Source organism: Catharus ustulatus, chromosome 5 (assembly GCF_009819885.2).
Source record: "Catharus ustulatus isolate bCatUst1 chromosome 5, bCatUst1.pri.v2, whole genome shotgun sequence".
Classification (NCBI taxonomy): Eukaryota; Metazoa; Chordata; class Aves; order Passeriformes; family Turdidae; genus Catharus; species Catharus ustulatus.
The window spans coordinates 28,543,450-28,562,108 of NC_046225.1; the positions used below are offsets into that span (position 1 = coordinate 28,543,450).

Consider the following 18,659-nt stretch of genomic DNA (forward strand, 5'->3'; position numbering starts at 1 on the left):
AAGTCTGTTTTGCTCATGACAGCAACAGGTGAGTGATCACTCCCTGTTCTTTTCTCAATGAGCCTTTCATTGTATTTTCCCTGTCCCATTGAGGAAGGGAGTGATAGAGTGGCTTTGGTGGGCATGTGGCATCCAGCCAGGGTTAACCCACCACAATTTTATAGGCAGAGCTGCTGGATGGGGTTGAATGTGCTGAAGCAAAGGGTGCTTGGTGGCAGGTTTCCAAACCAGGGGGTCAGTCAGCAGCAAGCACCAGGCCTACTTACAGTCATTGCATAATTAGATGAGTTTTCAGCTCTCTGTGCACTTCTCTAAATCTTCCTTTTGAACAGCTGCTTTCTTCATCCGACTTTCATGCTCTTGTTCAGACAATGATGCATGCACTAGATTTGGAAAATTCTCTTATCCATATGACTCCAGTGTATCAAAGTGACTAAATTTAGAAAAACGAACAAAAAAGAGCTTCCCCTTCCCGTGATCTAACATAATGTTTCTTGGTCACTGTTATTTTTACTATGGAACAGCTTAAATCTGTTTTGGTTGGGCACTAAGTGGTGGCTGCAGTGTGAAAGAAGAAATTTGTTTCTGTGAAGTCAGGCAGCCGTGCTTCAGGGCAGCTTCAGGGCAGCTTCAGGGCTCTGAGGGCAGCCTGCTTGTGCTGAGCATGTGCCAGTGCAGTGTTGGGGCTCCTTTACAATCCTGCTCAGCTTTCTCAAGCCCTGCCTGCTCAGTAGAGGGTCTCTGGGGCTCAGAGCTTTGATGGCTCTGAACTTCTTCAACATCTTGTAGATTGAGTGAATGGCAGTAGTGATGGATTTTAACACACACACATGCACACCCCAGTACTTCACTCATCCTCCAAATTCAAGGCCAACAGTATAGGAAAGATGTTTGACTGGCATCAAAGTAGAAGACGCAATGGGAGTTTATGTGGGAACTAGTCATATCTCTGGTTTCACTTTAATACATGGATCTTTCACTGTACATGATTAGGACCAGGACTAAGCCATCCCTGCCTGGAAAATGCACTGGTGGAGTCATGCCCTGCTGAGCACCTTTAACTCTTGGTGTCAGGAATATGTAATGTAAGCTTTCAAACTTTCTTACTCATTTGTTTTGAAGTTTTTATTTGTTTGGGTGTTTTTTTAAGCCAACTCCTTTGTTAAAATTTTGTCTGTGGAGGTTCAAACTCATATTTTATTATAGCTAACTGCTCTGCTTCTACAACCTTCTGACTTGTTTCCAAACATCCCATGCCTGCTTTCATATTGAGATGGAGTCAAAGGAGACAACTGGGATGTTGGGAAGAGATGCCTTTTCTTGCTGACCTCAATATTCCAGAAATTTGCTGAGTAAGAATTTATTTCTTACTTTATCATCATTTTAACCTTATGGTGGACAGTTGTGTAGAAATATTCAGTGTATGAAAATGGAGTCAAATGTGAGCCTCACTCTGGAACTTTGGTCATTTCCAAGTGCTTTTGCTCAGGTTCATGATGGTGCCAGAGGGCTATGTTGGGAGTGAAACTCCAGTGTGCTTTGTCCCAACTAAAAGATCCAGCCAGATCTGCATACCTGAACCTGTACTGTCAGGAGTTTTAGGCAAGGAGTCTTACTTATGCTGTCATGTGAAGAATCATGCTGTGATTCAGCATTGGTGACATTTTCATGGAGCTTGAGTAAGCAAGAAGTTTGTAGTTTCTCAAATGAGCATGTGTGTGCCCAGAGGTAGCCCTACAGACTCTGAGGCAATCATTACTGGTTTTTGGCAAGGTCTTAACTGATGCTTGCATAGGCAAATAATTCAACTCAACAAGTAGCTTCTGTGGTCAGCTTGGAGCCTTTCTAGGGTGAGGTGCTGAAATAAACAATCAAGAGTTGAGTCTTGTGTGCATCTTTTCCTTAGCAATGTGTTTGTGCCTCAAAGGCTCAGCCAAACTGGACTTTTTTGGATGGAAGAAAGGTTTGGGAACCTTCCCCTGAGACCAGAAGGAAAAAAATTACAGTAATTTCACGACTATGAGGCGCACCCTTTTGACTAAAATTTTTGTTCGAACCCAGAAGTGCGCCTTATAGTCTGGTGCACCTTATTTATGGACAAAGTTCGGAAATTTGCCAGCCCGGAAGTGTGAGCCCGCAGCAGCCCCGAATCAAGCCCGCCCGGCCCTGGCGGCAGCGCCAAGCTGGGACCACCCGGCCCCGGCGGTGGGGCAGCTCCAGACCAGGGTGAGCCTAGGTGCAAGGGAGAAAGGCGGCGGCGGGGGTGGCCCAGGTGCGAGGGGGAAAGGCAACGGTGGCCTGAGCACAAGAGGGAAAGGCGGCAGCGGCCGCGGCGGCCAAACCGCACACTGAGCCGTGCCAGCCAGCACTGGGGATGGGCGGGAGTGCTGGGGCCCATGGCACAGGGAGGACACCTGGGGCTGCGTTTAAAGGCTACACCAATCTATGAAAAATCTTTGCAAATTGAGCACCTGCCAGTAAATCCCTCAATCCTGCGATTCCACTACTAATTCGTTACTTTGTTGCACGTGGATCCTCGCTGCAAAAAAAAAAAAGTGTGCCTTATAATCCGGTGCGCCTTATATATGGACAAAGTTCGGAAATTTGCCAACACCCGGGACTGCGCCTTATAATCCGGTGCGCCTTATAGTCGTGAAATTACTGTACATTTCTTTGTGTCTTTTGTAATTGAAAGCTACCACAAATCTTTTGAAGCTGCCTGTTAGTTTTAACTTGTTCTTTGTCCTTCTTTGAAATAAGTCACCTCTTGCTTTTCTGCGTGTTAGGTACATACACACATGCACATTTTTGAGTGCCTATAGCGAAGTTTAACACAATGTTAAGAAAATGTTGCTGAGCATGCCAAGATCATGTTCAGTTTAGTGATTCAGACAAGGATTTGATTAAAAAAAAAGAAGTTGAAGAATGCCCCACACAATCAACCACTGGGCTGAAAAGGGTGTGATGAGAGGAGATGCTTAGTGGACCATTTTTGGAAGTGCAGTAGGTTTGTTCCAAGTCTGTAACTTGGACTTCAGCCCATCTCTTTGCAGATGCCAAAACTGTGCTTCCCATTAAAAGCTGGCAGCTAGGGGAAGCTGAGCAGTGTGACTGTTCACTTACTGCATGGCTGTTCCTGCCCCTGGACACCAGAACAGATTCTGGAAGCATGTTCTTGTAGTGAGATTGGGCAGCTTGAAAGCAGTTCTTGACAAGCCTCTGGTTTATTGCCAGTATGGGATCACAAGTTGTCATGTTTTAGGCAGACCCAAGCCCAGGCTTCAGGTCAGAGTTTATTACTCTTAGCTGTGCTTCCTGAAGCATTTAGCATCAGTATTACCCTGAAACAGCACCTTTGGTTGAAAGCTGTGTCGCAAACCAGCCTCTGCTCTGCAACTGCCGCATTGTGCAAGTTTTGTGCGTGATTCTGCTTCTCTGGCATGTACCAAGGGCACCTGTTCCCATCTGATTCTTGCAGATGAGCGTTGAAACTGAGAATTGCCCACAAAGTTATGGTTCTACTGCAGATAGCACTTTCACCCCTTGCTCTGTGCTGCTTTATTCTCAGTTGCATAATGCAGAGTGATGTGGATAATCTAGTCATCATTACAAAAGGATTTAAAACCCCTTTTTAATCTGAAGTAATTTTTAATAAAGCTTTGCCTTGCTTGGAGGACTGTTCTACTGGCTTGAGTGTTTAAGAACAAAATGCAGGAGACTCAGTGGTGGGAGGGAACCAGCTCAGGGAGGAAGGAGACAGGTGCCTCTCTCTGGCTCCCAGGCAGTTGCTGGTGAAGTCCAGACGTGTGGGACACATTTCCACCAGCACCAAGCATGCAAAATGCTTACGTGCACAGATAGAAGCAGCTTGTAGATCTCTGCTTTCTCAGGATTTTTCGTTCACAGAGCAGACTTCTGGTAGTGGAGAGCAGGAAAGGCTTAATCTAGTCCAGTCTGGCTTCTACTCCTTTTAACCCTCTGTGTCCAAAACACTAGTAGTTCTCTAGGACCTCCTGTATCTTAGAGCACTGTGGTCTTGGACAAAGTGCAGCATTTACTTCTCTTGTAATGGCAATGGCATTAGCACACACAGTGTGTGTGACTGACCTTATTTCTTTGGCTGTTCCTCTGCCATTGTACTGTGGAAAGTGCACTGACTAAAATGATGTTATGTAGCTCTGAAATGTACCCTCTTCTCCTCCAGTATGCCAGCATTTTCCCCACTTTTCTGGCAGCAGCCACCTCTTAAGCTGCTACACCTTCTTCACTTCTCATCAGAGCAGGCCTGATTGGGAACCTGAACTCTAGCACTTTCCGTTTGAGAATGTTTGAACAGAATGGCATTTGAGAACAAGCATCCTGTTGCTTTCTGGTTTTTTTGAATCCCAGTAATCCTTACTCTTGGGGTACCTCCAGTTTATACTTAAGATGTCCCTGAGTCTCCTCTTTGATAGTGTGAGATAATGACTGTAGAGTTTTAAGGTGGTTTCTCCCCAAGACAGATCCCATCCAGAGGGGAGCCAGTAAGTTTGTTTTTCAGGTGTGTTGATAAAATGTGTGAAGGAGGTGGGTCAGGGTTGTGGTACAATGACACTGATAAGTACCCCAGAGTTATCCACTTGGTGGAAACCTAGAAGTCATACTGGTTTATAGCACAAATAGGGGACCAAGAAAGAGCTCAACTGTACAACAGAACTCCCTGTGAGGGAAAGGTGAAGGGGAGTAGAGGAAATGGTGGAGGAGTTAAATGTTTTCTTGGCAGCACTGCTGCTTCCCTGGGAGGCTGATGAGTTCTTTCTGGGACCCAGAACTCCTTCCTGTTCCAGTAACAAACAGGACTACCATAGAAACGATTTTTAAACAGCAAAGATGAATGCTGCAGTTAACTTTTGGGCACTGAGAACCCAGAGCAGATGGCTTTTAGCAGGCAATGAATTCTGTAAGGGTTAAGTAGCAAAGCTGTTGTTTCTGTATTCACATGACTTCTCACTGGGAGGCATTCAAATAGTAGAATAAGAAGCAATAAGGATTGGTCTCAGCAGAGATAATAAAATAATCTGTAATATTAAGTTCATAAATAAGCACTTTTCATTGGGAAAAAGGTATTTGTAAGAAAAAAAGCTAGCTATTGCATTGATTTACAGCAATTAGTTGTCTATAATCTGTTTGGATATTAGGGGATGAGAGGGTTCAGAAATGAGTGGTTAAATTATTGGAAATATTGAATAATCACAAATCAACACAAAAAGAAAAGATGACAGATTAGTTCTTGTCTCTGAAAAAGGGAGCAAAGTAAAAGCTGTTAATAGGAAAAGGACAGACAGAGCTTTATTCTGTCACTGAGCAAGAGAAAACCAGCAGGTCACTCGAAACTTTGAAGACAGCAATTTTGATAATAACAAAAGATACTTTAAGCCAAACAAATAGAGCAGATTCGAAAAATCAGGTTTCCACCTCTGTTGGCATTGGGAGACTCAGGCTCTGAGCTTTGTGGAGTGCTGCTTGGGTACTTCCATGGGCACCAGCAATGCTTTTACAGTGGCCTTATGCATGAGACCAAGAAGAGAATTGGCCACTGTCTCAGTGCTCTGCTCCCTCTGATTTTAGCCATATAGCTTGATGCAAATCTTCATCACACTCTGTTTCACAAGGAAGAAACCCTTGACTAAGGATGTAGAGTGTAAATGAAACAAATATATATAAATAAGGAAGTTATATCTGGTGTTCTTATAATTAAGGAAACTTCTCTGATTCTGCAGCTTCCTGGTCAGCTAAAACCATACCTGTGGACAGCATGTAGTGTGAGATTAGTTATTACTAAATAGAAAGTGGATAGGGAAAATGCCAAGGAGGCATTTTGTTCTAATTAAATACAAGCCTAGAATAAATTTTGTGATGTATGTGAATAGACCAAGTTCCCCACTAAAGTAATTTCAATACAAAGTCATGTTGATAGATTAGAACAGGGATAAACTCAAGCTGGTTCAATAACCAGGTAAAATACTTGATTTAACATTTGAGTATGAGCAGGATCTTTGGTGTAAAGACTTTTCTTCTTAGACCAGTCAATGTTGAAGGGGAAAAAAAAAGATGTTCTTGTGTTTAAGTGGGCTCTGTGTGTTGTCCTGATGAACAGCGAGTGTTTTAGGATGACCAAAATAGCTTTACAGAGGAATATTTTGCATGCATCTCACCTTAAGTGATCTGGGAGAGAATACTTACCATCATGGGTTTGAAAATACAACTCCTTTCAGTTCAGTTTGCAAAACACACTGAAACTTTGGAATGGCCTTAAGGCAGCAGCAACTCAAGGAGTCAAGTTACTTTTACCCAGAAAGGAGTTTACTTAATCTCAGAGAAAACTGTTGGCCAGAACATGTAGTTGCAAGTCTTGCATGGGTTTTTTAGTTTGTTCTCCTTTTTCTTGGCTGGCTAAAGGCAAGTACAGTAATTTCACGACTATAAGGCGCTCCCTTTTGACTAAAATTTTGGTCTGAACCCAGAAGTGCGCCTTATAATGTGGATGTGCCTTATATATGGACAAAGTTCAGAAATTTGCCAACCCGGAAGTGTGTGCTGCGAGCTGAGCCGGGACCCGTGGGAGCTGCAGCCGCGCGGGGGGAGCTGGGAACTGCGGGAGCCACTGCCGCCGGGCAGGGGAAGCTGGGACTGGGTGCGGCCGCTGGGCTGGGGGACGTGGGGGGAAGCCGCACGGCCGCCGGACGGGGGATGCAGGGGGAAACCATGCAGCTGTGGCTGGGGAGAAGCAGGGGAAAGCCACGCGGCCGCTGGCTGCCGGGGGCATGTGGCACAGCTACCAACCAGGGGGACGTGGGGAGAAGCAGCACAGCCGCCGACCGGGGGGAAGCCGTGACGTGGCGGGGCCGTGCGGTGGGAGCCGGGAGCCAGGAGCCGTGCCAGCCAGCGCTGGGGGCGATCGGAAGTGCCGGGTCCCGCGGCATGGGGAGGGTGCCTGGGGCTGCGTTTAAAGGCTACACCGATCTGTGAAAAATGTTTGCAAATTGAGCACCTGCCAGTAATTTGTTACTCTGTTGCATGCAGCGCAGCTCCTTGCTCCAAAAAAACCCGCACCTTATAGTCCGGTGCGCCTTATATAATGTACAAAGTTGCGAAATTTGCCGACTCCTGGAGGTGCGCCTTATAATCCGGTGCGCCTTATAGTTGTGAAATTATTGTAAGTTTAAAAAAAAAAAAAGATGCCTGGCAGAGTGTAAAAGGTTACTACAAGGGAAAACTCCAGGTTTTTCACTTCCCAGCTGGACACCTGTCAACTTCTAGAAGAGGGGCTTCATAGCCAGAATTCTGCCTTCAACCATGGCATGCATGGACATCTTGTGAGGAAGGAGTAAGCCAACAGGGGAAAAAACAGCAGATGACATCAGCACATGGATTTGTCTCTTTAGTAATGCTTAAGGACACTTTGCCAGTTAATGGTCTGGGCTTGTGAACCATTGTGTTGCAACAGTCTGCAGTCTGCATCAGGTGCTTCCTTTCGCTTTTCCTGAAGTGCACCATGTAGTACCTGCATTGAGGCTTTCTAGTTTTTGTGTTGGAGCAGGCAGAAAACAATCAGTAAGTTCTGGATACAATATTAGTAACCTGGACTATTGTGAGGAAAAATGTCTCACAGACTTGACTAATTCTTTGAATTTAGCAGAAGAGCAGGTAGAGTCTTGGCTCTGTCTTATCAGTTGCATAAGACTGGAAGTCAGTGGGACTGAGTCTTGTAGGCCTGCTGTGGGAGCTGGCTTCTCACATGGCCACCTATTAATGTGTTGTGACCTAAACACAGAGAGACAGAGGTAGCAGGATGGTGACCAATCCTGGTACTCCTTGCAGACTTCAGTGGTCTCTGCCTGTTAACTGTTTATCATAGTAATGGCTTTGAGAACTCCTTTAAACTGTTTTTTTGGTTTTTTTCCCATTTAGTTGGATCTGTAGTGTGCTGATCATCTGGATGAAAAAAAGGGTCGGTGTCTCCTTTGTGATGGAGGAGTAATAGCTTTGAAATAAGCTGTATGGAAGGATGGGCTGAGACTGGTGGAAATTGTTGCTGTCTGGGCTGTCTGCAGCCAGTGGTGTCTAGTGTTCAGGTGGATGCTTTTTGTGCAGATGTCCCATGCTATTACTAGGTGAAAACAGACAGGTTGGGGCTGGCTGCAGCTTTCTCTCTAGCTGGTGCCTTACCTTGGCAAACTAAAAAAGTGCTTATGGCAGAAACGGCTGAAGGGGTGGAATTAAAAATAACCAAAAGGTAGATTCTGGGCTTGGGTACTCAGTGACAGACCTGTTTCTATTCTGGGATGAGGATAATTCACACTGAGCTCATTACACCATGACTCTCTCTTAAAATATCTTGATAGTCAATTTCGTTCCAGCTAATAAGGTCCTAAAATGTTAATGAAGCAAATCAATTTTTCATGGCCTTGTATTGAAGTGGTCAGAAAGTGCTGTGTTGAAGCCTGCCAATTCAAAAGGCTTTTCAGATATTAGAAGGACAGCAAAACATTCAGCAATTTGAAGGATGTTTTATTTTCTCCATCTTTCCCCAGTGCCCCCTTTCATTTTTCTAAGACTTTATGCTATGCTTTTTGCTTGCCCCCTTTGGTCACGTCCTTTCTCCATTGTCTGCTCTGGTCACTAATGGGAAGAGATGGCTAGTTTCCACCTTCCCTACTGCACAGGGAGAAGAAAGATGGAGTGCTCAACAGAATAGGTAGAGATGAAGCTAGACAAGGGAGGCTACTCATGCTGAAATACTATTTGAAATATATTGAGTTTCACGGAAGAGAGTGAAGAAATGGCATCTTGTTCATCCCCTTTCTTCATCTTTTTGGAAGGAGCAGTAATGTCAAAAGTCACAGCCCTCTCTCCTCACAGGAGTTTGCTGAAATGTCAGTGTTACCTGGCATAAATGCTGTCTGCACTCAGTATCTCATGGACTGCAGAAGGAGGAGAGAAGTTGCATTCATTGTGCAGCCATGTTGATGGTCGATCACTTACCCACACTGGCTTAGGAACAGGTTAGATGGCAACCATCTTTTATTTCTCAGAGCTGCTTATTTTCTACTGCCAGCAGGAGATAAAAGGCTGAAACTTTCATGACCGCTCCTGGAGTTATTTTGATGGAGCTGTTTTATCATTTACTGCTCTCTGCATTTGTGTTTGTGAGTCTGCAAAGGGGAAGTACAAAATTGTGTGGTTTGGAGAATGTAAGGGTTCTTTTTAATTTGCTTTTAATTAAATTCCATTTTTAACTATAGTTAATTTCTATGTGCCTGAGAAAAATACAATTAACTAACGTTTTGGGAAAACATAGGGTTTTCCAGGTTTTGTACTTGGAAGCCTTGTACTGCCACACTGGTAAGGGATGATCTCAAATAACTCATGAGGGGAAGACTAGTGTATGAGTTGTTATTTGGTATTTTGAATTTGAATAATTAGCCCCCTGTAGCTATTGAGTCGAACATCCAGAACACTTTCCACTCAAGTTCTCTACCCTGAAGTGTGCTTGATCCAGTGGCAAGGGCTTCCCAAGAGCTTTTGCAAATGCTGGGGTGTGTCAATGTCCTCTTCTGCTGTGACAGTGATGCATTAAGAGATAGCTGACCCTATAATGACTTGGAAAAGAGGGAGGGTATTTAACCCACTTAAACCTTTTGGACAGTAACTGGTGTGTTTGTGTGACTCTCCCATTCCCTCAGTGGCAGAAAATAAGAGTTAGTGATTGCCAGGTACAGCATCTGTCTGCCTGTGTCTCCTGGACCTTTGCCTCAGCCCTGGGCTTCCTACCAAGATTATTAGCCTGGTAGCTTTTTAGGTAGGAGGTAAAGTGCAGGGGGAAAAGCTGCCTAGGCTTGAACTGAGCAAAGCCCAGTTTCTGTAACACCTCTGGGGTTCCTGGCCTGGAGAAGTGCAGCTCTGGGTTTTGAAACTGGACCTGTCAGCTCCAAGCTGAAAAGCACTACTGTCTGTTTCCAGAGGTTGTTTTGTGTTTGCTTCACTTCACATCACTTAAGAGCCTTGAGAATACAATTTTCTGTGCAGTCATCATATATATGTCCACAGTCAGAGCTGTGAGACCTAGAGATGAGGTGCTGGCTTGAGAGACAGCTGATGCTGTGAATGCAGGAGCTGGAAAGTCATTCAATGCTTGGATCAGCCAGCAGCCCCAAGGCTGAGCTTTTCCCTCTAGCAGTTGGGATGCTCTAGATTGGAGCTGGGCAGCCACAAGAGACTGCTCTGTGTTCAAGGAAGCTGTTGGTGTTTCTAGTCTTGAACCCTTCAAAGGAGAAATCGGTTTGGAAAGCTCTGACCCTTGCTCTCCGCACCCTTTTCTCTGTGCTGTCAGCTTCTGGTCTTGGGGACTCACTTCTGTAGGCTAGTCCTTTGTCTTGCAACTGGCTGCCTTTCCCACTCCACATGTCCAGAGCAAGCTTTCTTTTTATTTTCAAGCCTTCCCTTTTCTTTTAAACTATATCAAATCCCAGGCTCATTTGTTCCTGGGCATGTGCTCTACCTGATTTGGTGGTTCTGCTCACCAGCCTGCTTTTGTGATCATTACCTACCAACATAGTTTTTCTTCTCTGTTGCCTTTTTTGCTCAGCAGTCTCTCCCAGTAGGGCTCTCTGACAGACTGGGAGTTTTGCTGTTGTTTTTGTTTGCGAGTTCTAAGCTCCTCTGTCTGGGGACTGCAACATGAGGCTTATGAAAGTTTTGTTCATAATGTGCATTTCACCCTGCTCTGTTCCCTTTTGTGATGTTGTGATCTCTCTGCTTTCAGCTTCTTTCTTTTTTTGGCTATATTTGAAGCCAGGAGAATGACCTCCAGTGAGAAAAAAATTAAATCAAGGGCTCTCTCCAGCCCTCTGCCTCAAGCAGGCTGGGTGGGTCAGGTGACTCAGGACTCCAGAAGTAAATCAAATGCAGTGTTGTAGCTTTCTGGGGAATATTTCTGTGTGTGACATGCAGGCAGTGCTGCAAGGAGCATATTAAAAATTCACACCAGTACAGAGTAGTATTTTCTGTGCACAGTGCTTGAGAATAAGCTTGTGTGTCGTGCACAGCAACATTTGTAAAAAGCAAGTAATTAGTTTCATCTAAGCAGAGAGTGGCAGAGAAGATTTAAATGGTGCGGAGTAGAAGCAGGCTTGTCGTGAGACACCATCTCCTTCCCTTTCCTTGTGCCAAGACTCCTGGAAGATTTCTTTGTAGAGCTAGCTGCTAAGTCCCAGTGTATGAAGGCATTTCCTGTGCTTAAAGCAGAAGGGGAAATCTGGGCGTGTGGGTATTCATCTCACCCTACTCTGTGACAGTTTTGATTGTAATTGTGTAAGTGCTCCAGTTATTGAACCTTAAAACAACAAACAACCAGGCACAGAAGCTGTAGTTTCTCCAGACCCAATTTCATTGCAGTTGTATGGATGAAAGGGGACGGGACTGCATACAATGCAGAGGGTGTTCTGAGAGCCAGGGCTCTCATGTGAGCCCTGTTTTCCAACTGCTGTTGGAAACCAAGCACGGACACATGCTTTGGGTATCTAAGCAGTGTTGAAGTGTTCTATTCTTTGTTCTTCTGAAGATATGACTGCTGAGTGCTATGCTGAGAGATGTCACAAGCAAAGATTAGTCAAAGGAGGCTTGACAGAGAAGCAGTTGAAGCTGAGCTGTAAAGTCTATCTCCTGTCAATCCCCCTTAAAGTGGTTTGTGTTGGAAGGCCTTCAGCAAGGAGAAAGAGTGAGAAGGGATTTAGGGTAAGAGAACATATGAGCACTGACGCTGCAAAATCCAGTGGGTCCTAGAGTGGTTGGAGCAGCTCTAGGTTATATGATGGAGTAGGTAGATCAGTGCTGAAGCAGGGCAAGATGTAGGAGCAGCTTGGTTTTGGCTCTCATGCCCTTGTAAAGCATGAGCAATGTATCGTCAAGGTCCCTGGCAGACTGAAGAGAGAGAAGCAACACCACAGAACTGGGGCCAGGTCCTGCTCATCCACTGCTGGCTGTTTGTCCCTATGGGACCCAGATCCTGACAGCAGAAATGACAGCATGAAAATGATAAACATCATCAGACTGATACTGTGCAAATGTGTTGTCCTGGGAGCTTTGAGGGAGAGGAGATGGTATGACAGACCAGAGTAGGGTATCTCATCCCTATGGCCTTGCAATAGGTTGTTGATACATGAATGGGGAACCTTGGGCCACTTAACACAGTCACTGCAGTGGGAACTGGGTGAAGGGAAGTGGTCTGAGTGGGATTTTCTTCCTTCATGCAAAACCTTCCTATCTGTTAGGTAGCCAAGTAGGCTTACAGCTGGCATTGTCTGGCTGCCAACATGGAGTAAGCAAACATTACTACAAGTACTCACTTTTCTTGCTGTTAGCCTCTCTCCTAGTTCTCTGATTTGTCATGGATATCTGGCATTTCATGGATATTTTCTAAATACCAGTGAAGTGTGCTTTGCAGCATGCATGGGTCTGATCACCAGCAGGAGCTTTGAGTGAGCATGTGCCTGTGTGTTCTGGGATAAAACAGTGGCAGTGAAAAACATCTTGCTGACATAGAAGTACCTGCTTCAGGTGAGCTGGCTAATGCTGAAAGGAAACAGGCCTTTCTGGTAGAGCCTTGGGAAAGGGTGAAGGTTTGTTCCTGTTTTTCCCTGTGACTTCTCATGTGTAGCACATTTCTTTTAAATGGTGCGGGCAGCATGACTAGCTCAGCGCATCTGCCTGGGGGAGTTTACAAACCAGCTTATGGCAGCAGCCAAACTAACCATGGTAGTTTCATGACAGGATCTTGGTTTGTGTCTCAACTTTAATTTGATGGGCAGCACATTTTGCCAAGTTTGGGAGACCAGTTTCTGTGCCAAAACACCAGGAGGGTGGCCATGGGACAGATAAAAGTTTTCTGCACCATTTGTGCCACTGCAAATTAGAGGCAGCCAAGGAGCATCTTCTTAAGCATTTGCTCTCTGTTTGCAGGTGCTTTTAACCAGGCTTGGCAGGTGCCTCTCTACTATCAACATATCTGGGATTTAGATACATCTAAACATCAGGCCTTGGTCCTCAAGTACCCAGCATTAAAGTGCCTTTAAAAATAGGGTTCATGCTCTTAAAGCAAATGAAAAATCTTAGTCGTGCAGATTTGTCTACTGGAAAATGAAGTTGTTCTTCACACACTTGACTGTTTTAGTCTTCAGCCTTAAGACTAAGGTTTTGGTCTTAGTCTTACTTGAAGAAGTAGTTGGAGTTTTGGTTAAAACCTTATTGGCTTCTGTGGAAGTTAACATTAAAACCAAGTCCATGCTGAGACTAGGATAAGCTTCACGATTGTGTGTGTGCTACTGCAGGCATTCTTTCAGAGAGGGCAGGCAGAACTGAGGTTTCCAGTAAAATTTGTGATGTGCTCACAGAGGAATGTGCAAAATACAGCCTGCACGTAGGGGCAGAACAAGTACTGCAGACACAAGGCTCTACATTTAAATTGCATTTAAACTTAGTAATTAAACTAAGCAAACCTCCTCCCCATGCCAGGCATTTAGCTTTTCCTTTTGTGTCAGTCAGTCCAGTACCTCATTGGATCTCCTCTATCCCACTCTGCTATGGCCCTGAAGACTTTTATTGCTAATTCCCTACAGTTTGAATAATTTCTGAATGGAAATGTGAGGTTTCTGAAACCTCCCAAGAGATTCTGGGCCTGGAGAGTTGTATCCAAGCAGGGTGTCTCAATGCTAGTTTGTTATAGCATACATTGCATTCCATATTGCAGCGGGATTTGCACTGGCTTTTTTTTCAGTAGTGATATGAGGTGTGATTTAGTTACTTATACCTAGTTTAGTATTATGATGAGTTTGTGCAGCAAAGATGACCAGTTTGCAATGAGAAGGTGATGAGAACAGTATAGTAAAGCAGCAGGACATCTTTTAGCTGAAATGGGAAAGAATATTAAGGATGCATAGATGACCACCTGTCCACCTGGTGCATGATATATCTTATGGAGAAATTGTAAGAAAAGTCTTTATTCTGTGAAGCAGCATGTATGTCAGCGGGAAATGGGAGTGGGGCTGGAAGAGATTTGCTTGGGGCTGGGTACAGGGTAAGGTGGCCTTTATCCCAGAGACAGCCTAGAGGGGAAGATAAAGTCATGAAGAAAAGGAGGGTGACTGAAGAGCAGTGGTGGCAAGGGTTTTGCCTACAAATCAGTCATCTGTTTTACCCTACAGCAATCTCCTCTGCTTGAGAAATCACCATCTAAGTATTTTTGAAGTGGGAAGATGGACAGAGGAATGCAGGCTCATGCAGGCAGACCAGTTTTATTGCACTCTTCTGATTTAAGATCTAATGGATATTAGCCCTGTCTTTAAAGTGCATAATGGTGCACTGATTTTGTGACTCATCTTTCAGAGATGGTGCTTTCAGTACAGTTATCAATACTGCAGTTTGGAAGTCAACCTCCTAGGGTTGGAAACCGGGGAATTGTTGGGAGATTAAGCCCTGTGGTGTACATGCTTGATGGGGTGCAATGCTGTTTTAAAAGTATGACAGCTCATATACAGATGCTGCCTTACAGATTTAATTTTGAATTGCCAATGCCGTCACATTTCTTCTGGTTTGGAAGGCCCATCTACCTCGCTTAAAAGCTGCTCTGCCAGTTCAGGTTTGAGTGTAGGTGTGAGATGAGGGGAGGTACTCAAACCAAATGTGAATTCAGACTGCAGACCATGGGAGCAAAGTGGAATTGCTGGCTTTACAAGTTGTGTATCTCTCAAGGGGAGCTGTGCATATTCCTTGTGTCGTGGTTTCGGTTCAACTGGGCGGAAGCACCAATTTTGTGTAGTGGTTTTGGTTCACCAATTTTGAAATTTCCCAGCCAACGCACCATTTATGTCATAGGTTTGGCGTTGGCCAAATCGCCATTACACCTACTAGAATTATTTATTCATTTCCTGCTGTGAATTGGATTAGGAGGAAAGCAAAACAGGCTCAAACTTTACAGGGTACAAAGAAAAATTTTATTACTACAAACTGCAAGAAAAAATAATAATAATCATCAGAATAAAATTTTCAGAACACTTCTCCTCCCCCCACAACTTCTTTTCTTTCACACTAACAATGTACAGAAACAAATCAGTCAGTTTACCATCTCTAAAAATAGTCATTCACCAATTTACCTGGGAGAGGAGACTTTTCTTCAGTCTGTGGAGATTTCACAGAAACAGTTTTCTCGTGGCCTCGATGTCACAGTGAATCAGCTGCCCAGGAGAATGGAAATCTGATCACTGTGTAAAAAAATCCCTTCCTCGACTAACAGTCTTCCCACAATCATAATTGAAGACCATATTAACTTATGGGGCATGCATTAAGGATTGTAACAGTTCAAACAAAAACTCTCTTCATCTCTGAAAACAAAGGTATTTCTTCTTCTCTTCCCTGGGGGGCAGCAGGGATCTTCACCTCTCTATTCAAACTTCCTCATGGGATCACAGCTACTTCAACATCTGCTTACTTTAGCTACAATTAGAACATTTCATCCACCCCATAATGCCTTTCTGAATTATAGGGAAACAAGAGTCTCTTCTCCACAGCTTAGAAAAGAGAAATTTCTGTCCAAGAGTGAGGCATCTTCATCAGTCCCTTCCATCTGGGACCTGACTTCCTTTTGTCTGACCTCGGTGTTTTCATGCTGTTTCTGTGCTGATCTTCATCTCAGTCCTTTTCTTTCTCTCAGGAGAGAGAACAAAGTGTCTGCAAGTTTCATTCTGCAGTGAAAGAGTTCTTTTGCCCGGCCCTGCAGATCGTCATGTGATCTCTTCCGGGCCACGGCGGGAGCTATTTTTTGATACGGAGTCTTTTCAGAAGTTGCTGGGCTGGACTAGGATCTTAGGAGGGGCCCAGCCAGAAACGATAGTGTGTTATTTGGCTGCATTCCATTCAGGAAGAGAAAACCCAGCTCAGCGCTCCCCTTCCCCCGCAATACTCCGCGGCCGCAGGGTCTGCGCCGGACAGCCCGGCCCAGCTCCTCGCTGGTCCGGAGGGGAGCGGCAGGGCGATCCCTGCCCGGAACTGCTCTGCCGGGGTGTTACAGGGCGACATTTCTGCCTCGCTGTGGAGGAGGAGGGAGCAGCCAAGATCTCAGCGCCCGATGGGCCTTCCCCCACCTAACAGTCGCTGGGACCTGGCCCTGCCGGGACGAGACGCCCGCTCCCCGGCCCGGCCCTGCCCGGCCGCGCAGAGGTGCGGGGCCGGGCCAGGCCAGGCTGGTACCTGTACTGAGGCCGGGAGAGTGAGCTTTCCCGGGGTTTGTTCTCACAGAGGCATATCCATTTCTTTCAGTGGTTTAACTGGTTGTCAGTTTTTGTCAGACATAGAGGAAGCCTAACTGCTCCTCTCAGAAAAAATCACTTCAGTGGGTTATCTTTAGTGTCAAATCAGCACAGCTTGCCAAGCCCTCCCCTCTGTTTTCATTATATGAAATTACATGCCGTTTCCTAAAAGTGAGAAGAGAAGCAGTGTGACGGGAAGAGGGAAGCCCCATGATGGGGCTGCCTGTTGTGCTATTGCTGCACAGGCTGAGCAGTACTATGAAGTGTGATTTCCTTTCTGTTTTTCCTGAGATGCCCAGCAATAGCCACTAGACACGAGACATTTTCTGATATTCTTTAACAGTAGAGGAATTTATTGCAAACGCATTTTAAAATGGAGGAGTCCAAGGACCATTTGTCTTTAGTGTTTTAGTTGAAGTGGGGACAGCTTGCTTGATGGGTCCAGAGAGTTTTGTGTGGACCTGTGGCTGCAGCCTGCTTACAGCTGGCCTCTAGAGAAAGTCACTGATCAAGCCAGGTGTGACCTGATGCCTCTGCCTTGGGTAGGTCTGTTTGGCACCCATGCAGGTGCACTCAGAAGAATTTAAACCTTTTTGGTCATCTCATATTGCCTTTGAGAGCAGACACTACCTCCCAGACAGGTATCAAAAGGTGTTTCTGGTGCTGTTGGGTGTATACGCTGTAGCTGGACTACTCTGAGGCATGTTGATGACTGGAGTATCCCCCTTGCTGGGGCCAGTCATGTGTGGAATGGAGCCAGGAGGAAACTTGATTTACTCTGAACAAGCTGTTGGGGAAGTGTTCCCCCAGACTGGACACATGGCAGCAACTGGCTTTCTTCTCTCACTGTGCTGCTCTGTGTCTTGCCCTGAACTACATTCTGCAAGGGTACCAGCAGTGAGGAGCTGCCAACTTGGCACTTGAACAGCAGCACTGATGCATCTCATTTCACAGAGGGATACCAGGCAATGTGTGAGCCCCCCACTGCTACTGACTCAATACAGAACTGGTATTGCCTCCATTATGGAAGAGTTGACAGCTGGGAGCTGTGATTTACATACTCAACAGAGTATAGCATAGCCAAGGGTCCTGACAGGATGCTGCGGCACTCCCCTGGCAGTTGTGGCAAATGCACCCAGGGAAAGAGGCATTAGGGTGTCTTCCGTCTAGATGTTACAAATTCCTAAGGAGCTCTCGAGGCTGTGTGCAGTGATTCAAAGCAGAGACTGGAAAGATGGCAGATGTTATGTGTGTGGGGAGCATCATGTCTCCAAGCTGTACTCAGAACACTCACCATGATTACATGTATTGTACCTGCTTGTGTTGCAGGACCAGTAAGCCCTCTTGCAGTGCTCACCTGCATCAGTCATGGATGTTTACCTGGTGAGGGGTAGAGGAAGAATGTGCTGAAAGAAAAAATTGCCTTGCTTATGCTTAAAAGTTTTCACTGTTTTCCTTTATTCACAGGAGAACTGCTGAGTCAGCCCAGACCAGAGGGATTGACGGAGATCATCTGTCCCAAGAACGGCAGCGAGCGAGTTAATGTTGCCTTGGTTTACCCCCCTACTCCTACTGTGATCAGCCCTTGTTCCAAGTGAGACCAGAAAGCAGACCTAATTCCCCTGTCAGTAGACATCAGAAATCCTACATGAAACATGCCTTCACTAAGCACTTCTTTCTGGAAGGTAGCAGCCCCACAACCTGGGGACTGTTCCAATTATTTGTGGCTATAAATAGCCCACTCAGAGGATAAAAAGTACAGTGAAATGGGCTGAGGTGTTCTCTGTGTTGTGGCAGATGCAAGACACATTGGGTAGGACAGATCAGGAGATAATGCAGTCATAGGTGGATTTTGGTAGGATGGGACCTCAGGAGATTTCTGTACACTCCCTTGTCAAGCAGGACAATTGTCACAGGTAGGTCAGGTTCCTTGGGACCTTGTGTAGGTGAGGGTGTCATCCTTGGATGACAAGGATGGAGGTGCTACCACCTCTCCAGACTTTATTCTGGGACAGAACTTCTTTCCTTTTGTTTTATCCGAGTCTCCCTTATTATTTTATTAACTTGGCTTTCATTACCATAAGATGCATTACTGGCTTGTGTTCAACATGCTCTCCACTAGATCCCAAGCCAGCATGACTCCAGGCTATGGTGGTGCATGGGGTTGTCCTGTTGTAGGAGTAGAGTTACACAGTTGTCCTTGTTGAATTTTACAGCACTGTCCAGTCCTCCAACTTGGTGAGGTCCTCCCAGACAGGAGCCCTGCCCTCTTGTGTATTTATAGCCTATATGTACTTCACAGAATGGGAATGTGCTTGG

At 45.4% G+C, this 18,659-nt stretch overlaps 1 protein-coding gene across 4 annotated transcripts in view; it reads left to right on the plus strand.

The window, feature by feature from the left end:
* The window catches only part of MFHAS1 (multifunctional ROCO family signaling regulator 1), a 44,381-nt gene that overhangs the window by 17,031 nt on the left and 8,691 nt on the right, over positions 1–18,659 (plus strand). For all 4 annotated transcript variants that reach the window (XR_006162985.1, XR_004417935.2, XR_004417936.2 and 1 more), the window contains exon 2: positions 17,808–17,934. Coding sequence is in view for 1 of the 4 variants with exons in the window: in XM_033060007.2 (XP_032915898.1) it covers positions 17,808–17,934 (127 nt within the window). In the remaining 3 variants the exon portion in view is untranslated. The remainder of the gene's footprint in view (positions 1–17,807; positions 17,935–18,659) is intronic.